Raw genomic sequence first — 21,099 nt, 5'->3', positions numbered from 1 at the left:
CCTGACACTTTTACCTTCCTGTCGTATTTGTTAACTGTCTCCACTTTTACTGTTTATTTTTGATGCATTGAATTTTTGGGGTATTTCATTTTTACCCCCACTTTTGACTTCTTATGCCTCTCTTTTGCAGATGGAAAACTAATGTTTACTCAAAGATTAATAATATGCATTAAAAATTTACCAGTCAGGGGCTGGAGAGATAGCTCAGTGGTTAAGGGAACTGACTGCTGTTCAGGAGGACCCAGGTTTAATCCCCAGCACCCCATGGCAGCTAACAACTGTCCATAATTCCAATATCTGACACCCTGACACAGATGTAAATTCAGGCAAAACACAGATGCACATAAATAAAAATAAATACATTTAAAAAAAGAATTCATCACCAAAATAATACAGAGAAACTCTGTCTCGAAAAACCAAAAAAAATTTGTCAGTCTTCTTCAAATAATATTATATCTCCTCACATATGAGAACTATATTGTAATACTTTCCATTTCTTTTTTCCTGCCCTATGTATGTTTGTTGTCATATATTCTATTTTACACATTATAAATCTAATCATATATTACTTTTGCATTAAGATAAAATTTTTGAGACAGCTTCATACTATGTCATCCTAGTTGGCCTGGCGTTTTTGATGTATACAAGGCTAGTCTTAAACTCACAGAGACCTACTCTCCTCTGCCTCTCAAGTGCTGTAATTAAAAGTGTATGTCACTATGCCTGGCCTACTGATTTTAGATAGTCTAGAGTTATAGGTGGTTATAAAGTTATAACCACCCAATGAGGGTTCTGGGAACTAAATTCTGGTTCTCTTTAAGAACAATACATGCTCTGAACCACTGAGCTGTCTCTCTATCTTATATATGCATGCAGATATTCTGGGGTCACCAGAATAGAACAGAATTCACCTACTTCTGTGTTGTACATATAGTACATATGTATAGATTCATATATACACATATGTACATATATATCATTGTGTGTGCACATAGATGTGTATGTTGTACTAGGAATGAAGCCTAGAGCTCAGCACATACTCTACCACTGAGTTAAATACCTAGTTATTATTATTCTGTATTTAAAAATAACATCTAATTTTGTTGCCAGGCTGGTTTTGAATTCACTCTGTAGCCAAGGCAGACCTTGAATTTGTGATCAACAAATTTGACCCCTTTATCATGGATCAAAGCAGACCTCTTGTCTTTATAACTTACTCAGCTTTTGGTACTGTGTTATTAGCAACAGAAAACAGACTCCGGACACAGTGGCTCCTTTGCATGTCTTTCTCTTTGTTCATGCCTGCCTTCTCCCCCTTTGTCTATGGTGGTGGAAGAGGTTTTGCCATGTAGCCCAGTCTGGCTGGTCTCAAACTCCTGCCTTGGCTTCCTAAGATTTCAGGCATGGATCACAGCTCCCAGTTGTTTCTTTCCTCAAACTGCCAGTAATCGTGGACATTGCAGACAGAGAGACAGAAAAAAGACTCAGTGATGCTTGTGTCCTGCTCCTGTTAGCTACAGGGTTTCCTCCGTGTAAAATCCTGCTGCTGGGTTTATAAGAGTTCTGTGGGGATGGATCTCAGGAGAGCACACTGAATTGGATAAATCCTCAGTGCATAGAATCCTCTTCTTAGGGTACATCAACTCATATATTTGAAAACATTCTCTTTACTCCATATTCTTGACCTTGTGAAGGAGGAATATGAATGCTTCTGTTGAAATCCCCAAGGTCACTTCAACTGAGCTGGGCATGTCTCTTTCTGCCCTCTGTTCTCCAGCTGACTCAGAACTGTTTTCACAGTAGCCCACATTACCCTGCATCTTTGAGGAAGGTTATTAATGCTAAATATTACTGCTGATGTTAGTTATTTCCACCAGTAGGGGATTTTATTTCTCACTCTGGGTCCATCTGTCAAGGCACCAGCTGAAACTGTGATTGATTATGTGTACAGGAAAGTTGTGCTTTATAAAATTAAAAACAGCCCTTCCTTTATGCCAAAAGCCATCACACAGAGTGTTTTCACTGGCTATTATAGTGTGAGTATGTCTTGGCAGACTCTGTTTCCACATCAGTAAGCATGGTAAACTGAATTTTATTCAATAAAAGCATCTGTGGATGAGAAGCTAATTGGTGAAATTAAAAATACTTCCTTTTTTGTTGACTGGTTGGATGGCTCCTTAGTTTATTTAAATGTATTTAATAGCAAAGGGTAATTTATATATTGTCTTTAGGAAGCAAACACTCCCAAACCGGAAGTCCTGAAGAAGATAGCACAGTTTAACTGAAGAGAAACCACCTACCAAGTTGCCACGTCACCTAGTTCAAACAATCTAATTACAAGCTCATTTAGACTTTTTGAAAATGAATGATGCTAGGAACAGTGCTAAGGGCTAACCCCAGGACCACTTCCTGGTCTAGGCTTGGCCCCACAGAGGATGTGAAGATGCTATCCAGGTGATCAGTAGCACATGTTTTTGGATGTTCAAATCAGAAACCTGGAAATCAAATGACTTCTCTCTACCCTTCATGTATAACACAGAAGTATGTGAATTCTGTCCTACTCTGATGGCTCCAGAGCATCTGTATAGCCTACTTTTGCCTTTTTTTTGTATCTATGATTGGAGCAATTGCAGAATAACCTAAACCATTTCTCTAATCTTCTTGACTGTTTTAACCACCTGTATCTTTTAGATTAACTCAGAAAGCCCAGTTAAACCATTGATTCAACTAAGTATCCTTGCTCTTATAAAAATTATTTTCATTATGATCTGCAAATAAATTGCTCGGTGAGGAGTAGGATTTCCCCAAGAAACAATCACACTATACTAGATACAGTGGGGTCCCTTCATCTAGTAATACAGCAGGAACACGGCATCAGCTAACAGAAGGAAGCACACAGAAGCAAGGGACATTCTGGAGACAATCCTCCCTGCCCCACCCAGGCTTTGCCCCTCCAGGGTTTAACTCTGCCATTCAATGAACTGAACTCTTTAAGCTCTATTGCTGAATGTGCTCCTCTGTCATGACCACCGACAGTCATTCTGTTGGACACATGAATAAATGACAGGGCTCATCTGACACCCAGAGTTGCCCCAGGTACACAAACCTCTGACAACAGATTCCAGTGCTCTTTGTGCCTCCCCTGTAAAACGCTCTAGTTTGGACAGTTTCCCTACCCGGCTGTTGGCAGGCTCAGGTACTCTCTCGTCTTCTCTGTAGCAGAGGTGGGAAAACTTCCCAGGCAAGCATGTGGCTGAATTAAGATCCACATTTCCCATGAGAATTCAGCAAAGACATACAGCCAATCCATGTTTTCCTGGTTTAAACCTTGACATCTCACTTGCACGAGTCTTTGCACATCTCTAAGCTTTATTTCCTCTTTTTACATAATAAGCTTTAGTAGTAGAACCTAAGAAGAACTCATCTATGAACAGTGTGCACAAATGGTAATAATCACTCGGTAAACATCAGCCATGTTTAGTATGCTCATCCACTCTCAGTTAGACCAGAAAAGTCCACAACCAGCATAGAATTTCCATTCAGATCGTGTACTGTCTTATTTACAGGAAAGGCTAGAGTGAGTGGGATTTGTGTTGGAACTTCTTCTAGTTGTCTTACTTTGGCCTTGCTTTTGTTTTGTTTTTATTTTATTCATTTTAAGTGTGTGTCTGTATGTGACAGAAAGTGTAGAGGCCAGCAAAGGGTGTCAGATCCCCTGGGATTGGAGTTACAGATGGCTGTGAGCCACCATGTGGGTGCTAGGACTAGAACACTGGTCCTCTTCAAGTGTTCTTAACCACTGAGCCATTTCTTTTCACTGAGTCCTATTGCCTACATTCCAAATAAATCCCTGGAATTTAAGCTTTTTCGTTTTACTCCAGTTCTGAAAATAGTTCCCAGCATGTGGTACATACAGCTCAGCAAATATTTGTTTGATGAATAAATGGTGCAATCTAGCTAAAGGCCAGCTGAGAGCCATGGATGGCCTTTTACTCTAAGTATTTAGAGATTTTCTCCATAAATTAAGCCATATTTGAAAAGCCCGGCATCCCTAGGAATGATCATGCTTTTATCATTTACTGAACTGTTACTGTGCTAAGCATGTAACACAGTGAGCACACACGGGAGGAAATGTGCTCAGGATGACACAGCTAAGATGAGGCAGTGCTTCTCACATGGTCTTCAGAGTGTACCATAACTGCTTCATACTGATGCTGGAAGGCTGTGGGAGAGGCTGTGGAGGAGCCATCATTCTAGCTACTGTATGCTGCTGTTAAGATAGGAAGATGCCCTGAAAATGTAGCTGGGTGTTCTTTGCTGTTTGCTTGTTTTGTTTTGTACTTGTGGGACACTTGGGACATTCCTTTTCTTAAATGATGCTAGAAAATTTAGAGTTTAGGATCTACCTGCCACACTCTAGCCTATATGTATATGGACCAGGCTGTGTGGTATGAACTTAACGCTTCTTTTCTCTTGATTGGCTATGTACTTAGAATCCATGTGCTCTTCTAGTACTTCATTCTGCTGGTTTCTTTGATCCCTCTTCAGGGTAAGGCAAGGTGTGGATGTTTTCTACCTTATGTGGCTAATCCTTCTAATCCTCATTTAGGAAGTGGAAGCTCAATTGGAAGAGGTAAAGACAAAATCAGAAAGGGAAATAAAGCAACTGGAAGATGAGAAAGCTGCCCTCAGTGTGAAGCTTCAGAATTCTCTACTGGAGGTAAATCCTAAAAACACATGGATTGTAAATGGAGGTTGTGACCCCTGGGAGTTTCTGGCCAAATGAGATTGGAAGTTCACCACCTCCCTATGTCCTCTGAACAAAATAAAGGGCATCCAGCCAGGCAGGAAGGCTATCTGGGGGAGGAGGAGTAAGGCATAAATTTAGCTGCAAATAGCAGAGAGCCTGATTTATAGAGTCTTAAACAAAAAGGCCTTTAATGCCTCACATAAAAGAAGGAAGCTGGAGGCCACTGCTGTTGATTCTGTAGCTAAGTGATAGCAGGGTGGTAAATCTCTGGTCCTTCTGCTCTAAGATGCTTTGTCACCTTTGTGGGCCCAAGGCACCGTTGCCTTCCTAGGCCCCTTCTGTTATAACAAGCATATTAGAACTGTATGACTACATTGATAGATAAATGTAATCCAAACTAAGGATATTTATTTTGATTTTAAAAGAAATTAAAGCACACATTTTCAAAAGTATCGAGAATTAGAGGAAGGGGCTGGCAACAGGGTCTCAGAGCCAATGGTTATGTCTATGTTTGTGGTGTATTATTTCTTCTGACCTATGAGTATACAATTGCTGATCATAACTTTCTATAGTTCTTTTTCTATCTCTGGAATGGTCATTAAAGAATAAAACAAAAACAAACCAAATGAATAACTACTGACCATGTCCTGCCTGAAACCTATTATTTCAGGATCTCCAGTTGGCTTTGAGAGAATCTCTGCACAGATAGTTTCTGACCTAATACATTCTAAGGAGCTGCACAGCAAGGAGGCCTCTCTCTTCCCCCTTCCTCCTCTCCTCTGCCTTCCTTTCCTCTGGTTTTCCTCCCTCCTTCAGTGCCTCCCATCTTCTTACTGCTCCAATGACTACTCTGTTAGGCAGAGCTTAGGGTGTTTGAGAGCAACTAGCACCATGAAAAATGGCTTACCTAATGGAACTGTCTCCTTAATCAGGATTCTAAATTGCTTTGCATATATTAACTTTCCACTCCCAACCAGCTTATAACATAGATGCTATTATTGCCTCTAATTTGGAAAATGAGAAAACAGAGACAGAAATGGTAACTCTCCTTCCCGCAAAATGCATAATTAACAAGGAGCAAACATGAGATTCACACTCTGGCAGTGTTGCCCCCAGTCTTCTTCAGCATGCCAGTGCTACCTGTGGTGTCACCTCTGATGACTGAGGATCATCAGGACCTGTCATAAGCCATGACCTCGGACAGAGCTGCATTCTGTTCTTTGACTTCAATTGCTTCTAATGGTGCTACTAACTAACCACTTGTCAGAACTAGAAATGGAGACATCCTCTTGGTCACATCCAGTTCGCCTGGCAAATGGACTTCACACATGTGCTGTCTCCAGGGAAAGCAGTCACACGGGAAGGAGAGTTTTGGATTTTATAGAGTGGTTTTTTTTGTTAGATGGGAGAATGGCAGGAGAACACTAAGGGAAAAGGAAATGCTACAAGCAATACCGATACTCCTACTGACTGTTGTGAGAAACATCTTTTCAAGGGGACTTCTGGTCATTAGGGTATCAGGATGTTGTGATCAAGCTGCTCTGATGAGATAAGGCTCATGTGGTTTGTGAGAAGTGCAGAACGCTCAGTTTCCATTTCCCTGAAAGGGCACATTCCCACCTGGGTTGTCCATCTTGGTGTTTTGGGGGACTCCATCTTGGGCCAGCCTAACATCTCCCAGATTTCCCATTGTCAACCCCAGTCCCTTCCTAACTCCACGATCACAGCCACCCAGGTCAAACCATGTGGGTCCTATGGCTCAAGCCTGTCTATCTCCTCCCTGCTTTCTGCACAGTGTCTTGGGCAAGACTCTCAGAATTGTTTGCCTCAGTAGGTTACCTAGAGGTGTTACATAAACAGTTACAGGCTAGGCATTGGAATCACATCTGTAATACTAGCCACTCAGAGGCTAAGGCATGAGGATTGCTTAAGCCCCGGAATTTAAGAACAACCTGGGCAATGTAACACCATGGCTCTTAAAAACAATGTCAAGACAAAGCAACAACAATGAAAGAGTTGTGTGTTTCATAAACCTAGAGACATACTCTAAAGAACTTCATATATAGCAGCAGCTTTGTTGTGATATTGCCTACATTCTGCAGGAGCACTGTCAGAGGTGTTCTCCATGGACCGGTTAATTCCAGAATTCATTTTCTAGCATCAGATCCTACAATAAGGCCCATTCCTTCTTCCCTGAAATCCGTAATTCCTATTTTTATTCAAATTTTGGCTCAACTTAATTTAGCCCCATTACTCCCAAGACTCTACTCACCCTGTCTACTCTCTCAGGCATACGCTCACCAGATGGAACCTTCTTCAACCTCACATCCAACCTATTGTCACTGGAAATTTGGTGTTCCTTCATAGTTGCCAAATGATACGGGAGAGGTTGGAGTCACCTGTTTGGATTCTTAGTCTCATTAGTAAAAGACATCTAAAATAAACTCCAATGGAAACTTGAGGGCAATTTTATTAGAGTTTGAAAGTGGAAAGCCCCAGGTCAGACAAACTGCAAAGCACAGAAGCTTCCCAGAGGGGGAAGATGGAGGAGAGAAGGAAAATTTACCATGCTAGTTAAATTGGTATGGATGTCAGATGCATGGTGGGTAAGCAGCCACACAGTAGGGAGGGGAGCTTTAAAGACAGTATAAAGAACAAAGTATCAGAAGAAATATACTTACAGTTCTGTCTGGCATCTATAAAAGAGAAACCAGAAAAAGGAGCAGTTGAGCCTTTCTGATTCAGGCCTCAGACAGGTTGAAAAGCCCAGTCAAACATTGTGGTTGTTTTTAAAGACTGTGCCATGGGAAAAGGTGAGCAGGAATTCTGGGAAAGATAAGTACAGTATCTTACTGAAAGAAAAATTATTCCATTTAACTCTTTGATGTGGCTTAATGTGAGCCTGTCTTCCTAGGAGTGGTCCTTGGCCAGGTAATTGATCCAACACAACTGGAATGTTGGGCCTTTACCCAGGCCAGAGAGTCTATTCTCTTGACCAGGAGTTTTCCTTAATAGGTTTTGATTACTGCTTTAATATTAACTGCCCACTCCCATTATACCTGCTGATTCATAGAATGTCCTTTCCTACCCTCACCCCTGGTAACCTCCTACTCATCCTTTCATACCCTTAAAGTTGCTAGCCTCCCTGGGCCATTGTATTGCTTCAAATGCAATACAGTGGGAGTGTTGTGAGGACTGAAAGATTTAATGTGACTAAAATAATTGTCTTGGTTACTTTTCTATTGCTGTGACCATGACCAATGCAACTTATAAAAGAAAGTATTTATCTGGGGGTTATGATTTCAGAGCGTTAGATGATGATTATGATGGAAATCATGGCAGCAAGAAGGCAGGTAAAAATAATAGTTGAGAGCTAACATCTCAATTCACAAGCAGAAGACATAGAGAACTAACTGGGAAAAAGACAAAGCCCACCTCGCAGTGGAACTTCTCCTCCAACAAGGCTACATCTCCTATTCCTTCCCAAACAATTCTACCAACTGGAGACCCAGTATTCAAAGATCTGAGCCTATAAGGACCATTCTCTTTCAGTCCACCACAAATACTTTCATGTGTTACTGGCAGGAATACACCGCTAATTGTGGTATATTGTTGTGTGCATGTCTCCACCAAGTGTTGCTATGATTATAAACCTGTATCTTCCTCAAAATGGCGACTTAAAGACAGCAACCATTTTCACTGTCTTACAGTCTTTCCCTGACTGTGTTTCTTCCCTCCCCTTCTTGTGTCCATTGTGATAACGACAATTATGAGGGCTGCACAGGTTTGCCAGGGGCATCTGAGCTTCCCTTGTTGCTACTGGTCTCACTTTCCTCCAAGTCTGCAGAGAAAACCAATCGGTCTAATTGACGAGTTACAATTAGTCGGCTAATGATTATTGCCACAATTAAAACTTCATAATTTAACAGTGCCTTCTAGACACTCTTCTCTCAATTCTATGTGCAGTTCTTCAATGAGGCTTATTTTACCCACTAAATGTTGTTTTAAAGAAATTAAGGAATCTAATACTTATGTGCCCTAGGCATGTGATAACGTTTGTCTGTTCCTTTCTTCATTAGAAACAGAGAATGGAATAAAACAGAGCGGCCGTCCAAGCCTTTCCCACTTAGGCCTCTCTCGTTAGTTTTCTATGCTATTGTACTTCCTTCTGCCACGTGGCTGCTTTTGCTTTCGTTCTTTCTGGTTTCCTCCTCCCTCTAGTGCACAGCTGCTTAGGATTAGTTTGCCTGCCCTAATAAAATTGTCTCAAGCTTTCCTCTAAGTCTGTTCTTAAATTCTACCATTAATGAAATTAAAAATCCTGAGAAGGGCCCCTAGTTTCCCAGGTAACATGTGGCACCACAGGAAGCACTCCCAAAATTTTCCAGTCATCTTCTTGGCACTGCCTCTCCTAAGAATTGGTGTTGGGTCTAGTGCCTGGAGGACTGGGGGAGAAAGGGAGGGACACCGAGGTACACAGAAATGAGGGAACAGGAGCCTGGGGAGGCTGATGGATACCTTTCAGACTCTGCTGTACAGCATTCTCCACCTGAAGTCTGAAGTTTGCAAAAAAGCTGAACAGCAATAAAGTAAGTAAAATTGAGTATGGCTTTCTATGTCTCCTGCTGCCAAAACAGGAATCAAGAGTTGTTCTGGTCACGAACCTCACTGACCAACTCCTAGGGAATTAGATCTACTTATGAATTATATGGGGATGTTAGCAGGTGCCCTTGTTCACCTGCACTGTGGGTTAAAATTGTGTCTGAGGGAGGTGTGTTGGGATCTTAAACCCCAATCCCTGAGAAGGTGGAAATAAAGACTGGGTAGAAGTAATCATCTGAGGTCACATTGGATTGGAGCAGGTCCTAGATCCAATGACTCTTGTCCTTAGAAGAAGGCTGTGTAAAGACAAATACTTGGGGAAGGAAGCCATGACACCACTGGCAGACATTAGAGTAATGTGTCTGACAAACCAAGGAAAGGCAAAGATTGCCAGCAGCCACCAGACACTAAGGGATGTGTGGGGAGCGGGAGGGGGGGGAGGAGTGGAAGCTCGCCCTCAGAGCTTAAAAGGGGAATCAGTCCAGCCAGGACTTTTGTCATCAGATGCCGGGTCTCCAGAGCCAGAAAAGAATAAATATCTATTGTTGAAGCCAAGAAGCAGTGGAAATGCATCACTGCAGACCTAGGAAAATAATACAGCTGACTGCAAATACAACACAGGACCCAGTTTCCACCCTTAAGGGTCCCTGCAAGGACAGCTCCATAAGCAAGACTGCTAGGACATGAAATAAGAACACGGATGTGGAGGGAGAGCGGGGGCTGTGGTTAGAGCTGGGCAGATTCAAGGTCCCTCGCTTTTTTTTCCCTCTGCTAGGCAGCCTTTTCAGAAGGAGATTAATCTGACAAGCTTTTTTCCTTTTCAAGCCACAAGGATAATTCCTCAGAGCTTTATTTCCTTCATGTTTTTGCTAATGGATTTTGTGCAAAGCATTTGGCTTTGCTGAGGGGCCACATAAAGAGGCCTGTTACTGTCAGTATGTCTCACTGGGGACATAGAGGGAATATAAGTAAAGGACAAGAGAAGTATTCCTAATGAGAGCACAAAAACCTAAAGGTTACCTACCTCTCTACCATACCACTATTTCTGTGGGTTAAACCAGCCCAGTCTTAACTCCTTTTCCCACTAGTTCTCCCTTTCTGACACTGGATTCCAGGAGTTCAGTTCAGTGTTTAGCTGTGGGTGTCTGCCTCTGCTTTCATCAGTCACTGGATGAAGGTTCTGTTTCCTAGACTCCATGGCAGTGGGACTGTATGTTGGCACTCCCCTGATTCGTGTCTAAAATCCGTATATGAGTGAGTACATACCATGTCTCTCTTTTTGTGACTGGGTTATCTCACTCAGGATGGTTTCTTCTAGTGCCATCCAATGCCTGCAAATTTCAAGATCCCATTGTTTTTTTCCGCTGAACAGTACTCTATTGTGTAAATGTACCACATTTTCTCTATCCACTCTTCAGATGAGGGACATCTAGGTTGCTTCCAGGTTCTGGCTATTACAAATAATGCTGTTATGAACATAGTGGAACAGACATTCTTGTTGTATGAATGGGCATCTTTTGGATATATGCCTAAGAGTGGAATTGCTGGGTCTTGTGGTAGACTGATTCCCATTTTCCTGAGGAATCTCCATACTGATTTCCAAAGTGACTGTATGAGTCCACACTCCCACCAGCAGTGAAGGAGTGTTCCCCTTTCTCCACATCTTCTCTAGGATAAACTGTCATTAGAGTTTTTGATTTTAGACATTCTAACAGGAGTAAGATGGTATCTCAGAGATGTTTTGATGTGTATTTCCTGCATGGCTAGGGATGTGGAGCACTTTCTTAAGTGTCTTTCAGCCATTTTAGACTCCTCTTCTGAGAATTCTCTATTTAGTTCTGTATCTCACTTTTTGATTGGATCCTTTGGTGTTTTGAAGACTTGCTTCTCTGAGTTCTTTGTAAATTTTGGAGATCAGTCCTCTGTCAGATGTGGGGTGAATGAATATCTTTTCCCAATCTGTGGGTTGCCTTTTTGTCTTGCTGACTGTGTCCTTTGCTTTATAGAGCCTTCTCAGTTTCAGGAGGTCCCATTTATTAATTGTCAGTCTTACTGTCTATGTTACTGGAGTTATGTTCAGGAAGTGGTCTCCTGTACCAATTCATTCAAGGGTACCTTCCACTTTCTCTTCTAACAGGTTGAGTGTGGCTGGATTTATGTTGAGGTCTTTGATCCATTTGGATTTAAGTTTTGTGCATGGTGATAGACATGGATCTATCTGCATTCTTCTACATGTCAGCCTCCAGTTATGCCAGCATGATGTGTTGAAGATGCTTTCTTTTTCCATTGTATAATTTTAGCTTCTTTGTCAAAGATCAGGTATTCATATGTGTATGGGTTAATGTCGGAGTGTTCAATTTGATTCCATTTGTCTAGCTGTCTAATTTTGTGCCAATACCAAGCTGTTTTCAGGACTATAGCTCTGTAATACAGCTTGAAGTCAGGGATGGTGATGCCTACAAATGTTGCCTTGTTGAACAGGTTTGTTTTAGCTATCCTGGGTCTTTCAATGTTGAGAATTGTTCTTTCAAGGTCTGTGAAGAATTGTACTGGGGTTTTAATGGGGATTGCATTAAATCTGTATATTGCTTTCAGTAAGATTGCCATTTATACTATGTTGATCCTACCTATCCAAGAGAATGGGAGATCTTTCCATTTTCTGGTGTCTTCTTTAATTTCTTTCTTTAAAGACTCAAAGTTCTTGCAATACAGGTCTTTCACTTGTTTTGTTAGAGTTACCCCAAGGTATTTTATGTTCTTTGTGGCTATAGTAAAGGGCATTGTTTCTCTGATTTCTTTCTCAGCCCCTTTATCGTCTCTATACAGTAGGGCCACTGATTTTCTTGAGTTGATCTTGTATCCTGCCACTTTGCTGAAGGTATTTATCACCTGCAGGAGTTCCCTGGTAGAGTTTTTTGGGTCACTTATGTAAACAGTCATATTATCTGCAAATAGTGAAAGTTTGACCTCTTCCTTTCCAAATTGTATTCCCTTGATCATCTTTTGTTGTGGAATTGCTCTAGATTAAACTTCAAAGACAATATTGAAAATGTATGTAGAGAGTGGAAAGCCTTGTCTTGTTCCTGATTTTAGAGGAATCACATTGAGTTTCTCTCCATTTAGTTTGATGTTGGCTGTTGGTTTGCTGTATATAGCTTTTATTATGTTAACGTAAGTTCCTGTTATCCCAGATCTCTCCAAGATCTTTATCATGAAGGGGTGTTGGATTTTGTCAAAGGCTTTTTCAGCATCTAGTGAGATGATTATACGATTTTGGTTTTTTAGCTTGTTTATTTGGTAGATTACATTGATGGATGTTCGTATGTTGAACCATCCCTGCATCCCTGGAATGAAGCCTACATGATCATTGTGGATGAGTTTTCTGATATGTTCTTGGATCCAATTTGCTAGTATTTTATTGAATATTTTTGCATCAATGTTCATGAGGGATATTGGTCTGTAGTTTTCTTTCTTAGTTGTGTCTTTGTGTGGCTTGGGTATCAATGTTATTGAAGCCTCATAGAAAGAGTTTGGCAGGGACCCTTCTGCTTCTATTGCATGGAATACTTTGAGAAGAATTGATATAAGCTGTTCTTTGAATTTCTAGTAGAATTCTGCACTAAAGCCATCAGGCTCTGGGCTTTTTTTGTTGTTGTTGTTCTTGGGAGACTTTTGATGACTGCTTCTATTTCCTTAGAGGTTATAGGTCTATTTAAATTGCTTATCTGTTCTTGATTTAATTTTAGCAGGTGATATCTATCCAGAAAATTTAATAGATATCAAATTAGATCAGATTTTCAAATTTTGTGGAGTACAGGTTTTCAAAGTATGATCTGATGATTCTCTAGATTTCCTCAGTGTCCATTGTTATGTCCCCTTTTCATTTCTGATTTGTTAATTTGAATGTTCACATTCTGCCGTTTCATGAGTTTGGATAAAGGTTTGTCTATCTTGTTGATTTTCTCAAAGAACCAACTCTTTGTTACATTGGTTCTTTATATTGTTTTCCTAGTTTCTCCTTTATTGATTTCAACCCTCAATTTGAATATTTCCTGGTGTCTACTCCTCCTGGGTGAGTTTGCTTCTTTGTGTTCTAGAGCTTTCAGCTGTGCTGTTAATTCTCTAGTATAACTATTCTCCTGTTTCTTCATGTGGGCACTTAGTGCTATGAACTTCCCTCGTAGAACTGCTTTCAAAGTGTCCCATAAGTTTGGGTATGTTGTGTCTTCATTCTCATTGAATTCTAGGAAGCCTATAATTTGTTTTTTATTTCCTCCTTGACCCAGGAATGGTGCAATAGTGCATTATTCAATTTCCATGAGTTTGTAGGGTTTCTGCAGTTTGTGTTGTTGTTGAATTCTAATTTTAGCACATGGTGGTCTTATAAGGTGCATGGAGTTATCCCAATTTTTTGTACCTGTTGAGATTTGATATGTTGCCAAGTATGTAGTCGATTTTTGAGAAGATTCCATGTGGCGCTGAGAAGAAGGTATTTTTTTTGATGAAATGTTCTATATATGTCTGTTAATCACCATTGGGTCATAACTTCTATTATTTCCTTTGCTTCTTTGTTAAGTTTCTGTCTGGTAGTCCTGTCTAGTGGTGAGAGTGAGGTGTTGTAGTCTCCCACTACAAGTGTGTGGGGATTTTTAAATGATTTGAGTTTTAGTAATATTTCTTTCATGAACATGGATGCCTTTGTATTTGGAGCACAGATGTTCAGAATTGAAACTTCATTTTGGTGGATTTCTCCTGTGATGAGTATGAAATGACCTCCTTCATCTCTTTTGATTAATTTATTTTAAAATCTAATTTGTTAGATATTAGGATTGCTACCCCTGCTTGTCTCTTCGGTCCATTTGATTGGAAAATCTTTTCCTAACCCTTAACTCTGAGGTAATGTCTGTCTTTGAAGCTGAGGTGTGTGTCTTGTATGCAGCAGAAGGATGGGACCTGTCTTTGAATCCATTCTGTTAGCCTGTGTCTTTTAATTGCCAAGTTAAGACCATTAATATTGAGAGATATTAATGACCATTGATTGTTCATTCTTATTTATCTTGGAATGGTTGATGGTGGTGGAATTATATGTGGTTTTCCACCTCTTTTTTCTTTTGGCTGTTGGTAAGGTGAGATTATCTATTGCCTATGTTTTTCTTGTTGAAGTTAATTTGCTTGGGTTGGAGTTGTCCTTCCAGAACTTTCTGTAGGGCTGGGTTAGTGAATACATCTTATTTATATCTGGTTTTGTCATGGAATATCTTGATTTCTCCATCTATAGTGTTTGAAAGCTTTGCTGGGTATAGTAGTCTGGGCTAGCATCCGTGGTCTCTTAGTGTTGGTAAAATATCTATCCAGAACCTTCTGGCTTTCAGAGTTTCCATGGAGAAGTTAGGTGTGATTCTGATAGGTTTGCCTTTATATGTTACTTGGTCTTTTTCCTTTTATGTTCTTAATATTCTTTCTGTATGTTTGGGGTTTTTACTATTATGTGGTGAGGGGACTTCCTTTTGTGGTCCACTCTATTTGGTGTTCTGTAGGCTTCTTGTACTTTCATTAGCATGTCTTTCTTTAGGTTGTGAAAGTTTTCTTCTATGATTTTGTTGAATATGTTTTCTGCCCCTTTGAGGTGGTTTTCTTCACCTTCTTCTATACCTATTATTTTTAGGTTTTGTCTTTTCAAAGTGTCCCATATTTCCTGGATATTTTGTGTTAGGGATTTGTTGGACTTAAGATTTTCTTTGGTCGATGAGTCTATTTCCTCTAGTGTATCTTCAACACCTGAGATTCTCTCTTCCATGTCTTATATTCTGTTGGTTATGCTTGCATCTGTAGTACCTGACCATTTACCCAGCTTTTCTTTTTCCAGCCTTCCTTCAGACTGTGCTTTTTATTGTCTATTTCAGCTTTCAACCCTTTCACTGTTTCAATTGTTTCTTGCAACTTATGCTTTGTTTTTTCCTCTATTTTTTGCATTTGTTGGATATTTTTGTTTGTCTTTTCTTCCATTTCTTGCATTTTTTTGCACTTTTGGTTCATTTTTACTTCCATTTCTTGCATTTTTGTTTGTTTTTTTCTTCCATTCCTTTAAGGGGTTTTCTCATATCCTCTTTGAGGGCCTCTATCATTTTCATGAAGTTGTTTTAAGGTCTTTCTCATCTGCTTTATCTGCAATGGGCTGTTCAGGTCTTGCAGGTGTAGAGTCTCTAGTCTCTGGTAGTGTCATATTGGTTTTTCTGTTGGTGGGTGTGTTTTTATATTGTCTCCTTCCCATCATTTCTTCCTGTGGGTGCAGAATCGCTTTCTCTCTTGGTCGGTATGTGACCATGATTCCTTTCTGTTGGGTGGGATCAGGCCCACCACCCTGGTGGCTTTCCTCTTGCATGGATGGAGGCCACCCTTGTATCAGGGTCTTGGTAATCTCTGGGTAGGCTGGACCCTGGCCTCATCTGTCCCATGGGTGGAGAATGGGACTTGGAGCTGGCAGTCTCTGAGAGGGCTGAATCCAATCGAGCTAGGATCCACTGTGTGCAGTGCCCAGATCTCAGGTGGTTCTGTTCATGGCACCAGAAGTTAGGCTCACCTGTCCTGTGGGTGGAGAATGGGACTTGGAAGCTGGCAGTCTCTGGGCAGGCTGGCTCCTGCCTAGATGGGAGCTGCAGTGTGCAGTACCCTAACCTCAGTTAGTTGTGCACAGATCACCAGAAGCATAAATCCATTTTATAAAAGAAGAAAATGAAGGTGAAAGTAGTTAGGTGACAGGTGAATGGAACAAAAGAAATAAAAAGGAGCATAACTGCTCCTAGATATGGTAGAGGAGAAGGTTTATGTGGTAGAGCATGGCCAGAGTCAGGGACATCTAAGAGAATCCAGAGTGGACATGACCAGACTGAGCTGTGCCAAGTGAGGAGGGGAGAAGGGGAGAGAGGGGAACCAGGTGTAGGAGCCAGAAGGCCCAGAGTAGGCAAAAGGGCCAGGTGACCAAAATGGTTGGATTATATAGGGAAGGGCAGCCCAGTCCTTGGGCTGAAGAAGTTTAGGGTGAGGGCATAATATGCCAACCAAGAGGTCCCTATAACAGGTAGGGACTGAAGGATGCAGGGAGAATCTGGTGGCCAGTGTCTGTTTTCATGTGTCAAATGAGTGCCCAAGCCATTTGTCCCAGGTTTGAAACCTAACAAGTCCCAAATCCCTAGCAGATTAGCCAGGATGGAACCACTGGAGCTGACCCTGTCTTGTTCTTCCCTAGTGTGTGACATATTAACAAATCTTTCAGGGAAAAGGGCATCAACTCCTTGACCAGGACTCTCTCTGTTGCCTCTGACAATAGACTGGCAGAGAACCTTTTCCCTATATGTCATGCTAGGAGAGAAACTGAAGAATCAGAGACTACTTCCTCCCTGGGGTCGCTTCTTCCTGCTCTCAGGCTGTCCTAGTCCACTGAGGTTTCTGCCCGAGAAGCCTTCAGATGAAGCCTTCAGATGTTCTTATTCTTAGCAACTAGCCTTACATGTAGGAGTTCCCTGGTAGAATTTTTGGGATCACTTATGTATGCTATCATATCATCTGCAAATAATACTTTGACTTCTTCCTCTCTAATTTGTATCCTCTTGATCTCCTTCGGTTGTCTTACTGCTCTAGCTAAAACTTCATGTATTGAATAGATATGGAGAGGGTGGACAGCTTTGTCTGGTTCCTGATTTTAATGAAATTGCTTTGAATTTCTCTTCATCTAATTTGATGTTGTCTATAGGCTTGCTATAGGTTGCCTTTATTATTTTTAGGTTTGTCCCTTGTATCCCTGGCCTCTCCAGGACTTTTATCATGAAGGGGTGTTAGATTTTGTCAAAGACCTTTTCTGCACCTAATGAACTGATCATCTGGTCTTTTTCTTTAAGTTTGTTTATATGATGGATTATATTTGCTGATTTTCATATATTGAGCCATCCCCACATCTCTGGGATGAAGCCATGGTGGATGATCTTTATGATGTGTTCTTGGATTCAGTTTGCAAGTATTTTATTGAGTATTATTTCATCTATAGTCATAAGAGAAATTGGTCTGTAATTCTCTTTCTTTGTTGCCTTGGGTGTTCTGTCACAGAGCTGGGGAATGAGACTTGGGGATTAAGTCTGAGGGAACAGAAGGGGAGGTGTGGCCTGTGGTTTAGTGGGGGGTGCCTGCTGGAGTTGAGGATTGGGATACAATGATGAATAGGGGAAGGGAAGATGGTGGGGAGGTGATGGTCTGTGGGATCCACAGGAGATGTGGTTGAGGGGGAAGGCTCCAGCTGGTGAGGCAGGGCTAGAGATGAGGCTGGGGGATGGGTTTTAACTTTATATAGCTGAGAGTTAATAATACATCAGTATACTCCCATTACACTTTCATGTTTTAAAAGCAACTTTTTAGTTCTCCTTTATGAAAGAAACTACAACATATTTGATCTTTTTCTTATGATGGATCGATCGAGGTTGTAAAAACACTCTTCAGTGAACCTATAGACGGATATAATACATGATATATGCAGTAGGTAAACAAACTTATTGACAAACCAGCTTCCCGAGTTCTTAATGGCTGGATGACCTTAGGCAGACATTTGCCATATGTTTGTTTTAACTTTTTCATCTGTAAAATGAGGTTGATGCTGCCATCTACTTCAGAGGAGCTGTGACAGCCAAATGAATTAGTATATGTCCAGTATTGGAAACAACACTTAACATGTGTGAATAATTCTTCATGCTATAGAACTTACTCATTCTCAAGATAATGTTTATCTTTGATAGATACCACCATGCACTTTCTCAATGATGTTGGGCCAGTGCCTATTACCACTACCAGCATATGTAAGTGGTTATATCAACACACCTTGTCAATATGATGATTTCCAAAACCTTCTGAACATTGACAATCAGAGTTTTAGAATTTTAGTTCAAATATTTGCATGACAGCCCAGTGAGAAACTTTGCCAAGGTCTAAATTTCATGTGCATAACATCACATTAGCATGCTGTCCTATAACCAAGACTACAGCAACATGAATGCTACAGGGAACAAGACATGCAGAAGAACCTTAAAGGGGCTGTTCTGATGGTGGCACATGGACACCAAAGCTTAGATGCCAGTCTTCCCAGTGATGTTCTTGCTAGACTGGGGTCCATAAAATTTAAGAGTCAGGATTTCAAACTTAGGCGTTTCTTGACCTGCCACAGTATCTTAGTGAGTCAAGAGTGATAAAAATAACAATGCTAACTAAGAGTAAAATTTCCACTCCCTAAGCATGCAGAGAAGATTGGGTGTGGCTCTGAGGTGTGTCCCTCACCAAAGTTAGCTAGGGTCTAATTAAATCTTTGTCCTCATTCAGACCTGGGTGTGGCCTTGGGATATGTCCTCACCAGAGTTAGCACAAGTCCAACTAAATCTTTGTCCTTGTTCCTCATGTCCAGTATTGTGATTCTCTTAGGTCTACAGTGTCATCCATTGGTTTTCACAAAGCCAGTCTAATCTTGGTAATTTTGAAAATAAACTTTATTCTGGAAGACTCTTGGTACATAGATACCAAACTAGGAACAAAATGAGGAAGAGATTTTTTTATAGCAGTCCCTGCCTGGATTCTCTACAGAAGGAAAAGAGAGCAGCTGTTATAGCTATTAGTGAAGTCATTCCATCCCCAATAATGTGTGAGTATTTTCACTGTACAGCACTTGAGGCTGGATGCTAGGTAAATGAGACCCAGTTTTCTCCTTGGAGGGCTCAAATTCAGATGTCAGAAAACACATATTTACTTAAAGTATACCATGGTATGATGAGTGCTACAACAATATCAGAAAGGCTTGTGTACAGCCCTTAGGAGAGAGGAAACTCTCTAGGAGGGTTTAGAAAAGAACAACATCTGTTGTCATGTGCTGACATGGCATGATCTCACCAGAAAGAGTTATTCTAGGAAAAAGCACAAGATGAGATTCCCAAGGGCTGCGGGAAGTGAGAAAGGGGTACCATAGGCCTACGAAGATTCTTTTGCTCACTGGAAGCCCCATGTGGCTTGCTGATCACATACCTGAGAGATTACATGAAGCTATGAGTTATCCAAGAGGAAAACAACTGTGATGTCTCAAGTATCCTCAGGCTGTGAGGGCTGACACTGTCCATCTGGCGTTAGTCGAGGTGTCTAGTTCCATCTCTTTGCAAACAAGGCGGGATGATTTGACCTGTTAGAGAGATTCCTGGCATCGGTGGTGAATCTCCAGAACCTGAGAAAACAACATAAGGTGGGGTAGCAGTTCTCATTTGAGATTGAGATGAAGGTTCTGCCAGCTCTATCCAGGCTGGCTCAAGACCTCACACAAGTGTGAATACCTCCTCAAGAGCAGTTCCCACACATATCTCGATGGTGAATACAGACGAAGCCCTGACATGGTGTCTACAGGTCCTACAATAACCCCCAGGCACATGCTAGTATTCTCTTTATTTTATGCAGAGAAAATTGAAGCTCTATGTTACTTCTTTTAGTGAAATAGTAGCGTTACCCCCTAACCTCCATACCACAGAGATTTGTGGTAATGGACAGCAGAAACCATGTGATAGCATTTCTTGAAACCATTAAACATTCTATAAATGTAAGGTGACTTTATAGTATCTATTACAGTCCCCAGCAGTCACTTCAGCAAAACACCATTACATTAGGTGCTCTATTTTAAGATGAACAAAGTGCTACCTCTGAAAGATGGTCAACTGAACTTTAAAATGACTTTGAGTGTTCCTGTCTAGGAGATTTCCTGGGAGTGAGTTTTTGTTTAAAATAGAAGAAAAACACTCTAGATGAGGTTAAATCATTGACAGGTTTTGAATAACCACCCTTGCTTGGGAAGAAGCTCTTTGGTGGATATTTTGGCAGAGAGGCAGAGTTGTTTATTTTTCTCTGTGCACTATTTATACTTAGACCCCTGTAGCAGTGGAGAGAGCACTGGGCTGAACCTGAGAACCCAATGGAGAGCCTAAGAGAGAGATTCAGGGACAAGTAACACATGATACCCTCAGTCCCAGAGGCCAGAGTAGCCATTCCTGCTGGAGGACTTGCTAGGATGACAACTACAGAATAATGACAGCCTATTCCTGTTGGAGTTCAAAGAAGTGGACAGCTGAAACGTTTGTACTCTGGCTGGAGTTCAGAGATGTGCGCAATATTCTAACTATGTTTCTAGGCTTAGAAATGCTCATTGAGTCACCTGCTTATTGCTCTCCACAATAAAGTTCATTTGTATAATATTCAAGTGTTATACTTGAACCTTGTTTTAAAATTTGTTTTATGTTTATGTATGAAAGTGTTTGTATGTCAGTGTATAACATGTGTGCCTGGTGCCTGCAGAATCCAGAAGAAGGTGTCAGATTCCCTGGAACTGTAGCAACAAATAGTTGTGAGCCACCATGTGGGTGCTCAGAATCAAAACATGGTCCTCTGAAAGAGCAACCTGTGCTCTTAACAACTGAATCATCTCTCCAGCCCACCCCCAGCACCTTTGAATGATGTGTTTGACCTGAAAGATCAGGTACACAGAGTCAGGTGAGAGAGGGGTTCTTATGGTCTGTTGGAATTATCAAGCTATGTGTCACTTGCCCAGGCTGGATCACATGTTTGTGGGAATACCAATTGTATCTTCTTAGTTATTCTTCCAGCACCTGATGTGCCTTTAATGACTGATGCTCGACACCTTTCATGCAAACTTGTACCTGGCATGACCGTTGAATGAATGGAAC

General features: G+C 41.1%; 1 protein-coding gene across 1 annotated transcript in view; it reads left to right on the top strand.

The window, feature by feature from the left end:
* Fam184b (family with sequence similarity 184 member B) overlaps window positions 1-21,099 on the top strand; it is a 102,368-nt gene that overhangs the window by 46,286 nt on the left and 34,983 nt on the right. Inside the window, exon 6 of the mRNA XM_040747055.1 lies at window positions 4,610-4,720. Coding sequence (XP_040602989.1) covers window positions 4,610-4,720 — 111 coding nt within the window. The remainder of the gene's footprint in view (window positions 1-4,609; window positions 4,721-21,099) is intronic.

This window comes from Mesocricetus auratus, unplaced genomic scaffold (genome assembly GCF_017639785.1).
Source record: "Mesocricetus auratus isolate SY011 unplaced genomic scaffold, BCM_Maur_2.0 Super-Scaffold_100006, whole genome shotgun sequence".
In the NCBI taxonomy this organism is placed as follows: Eukaryota; Metazoa; Chordata; class Mammalia; order Rodentia; family Cricetidae; genus Mesocricetus; species Mesocricetus auratus.
This window is presented reverse-complemented; position numbering and strand designations above follow the sequence as displayed.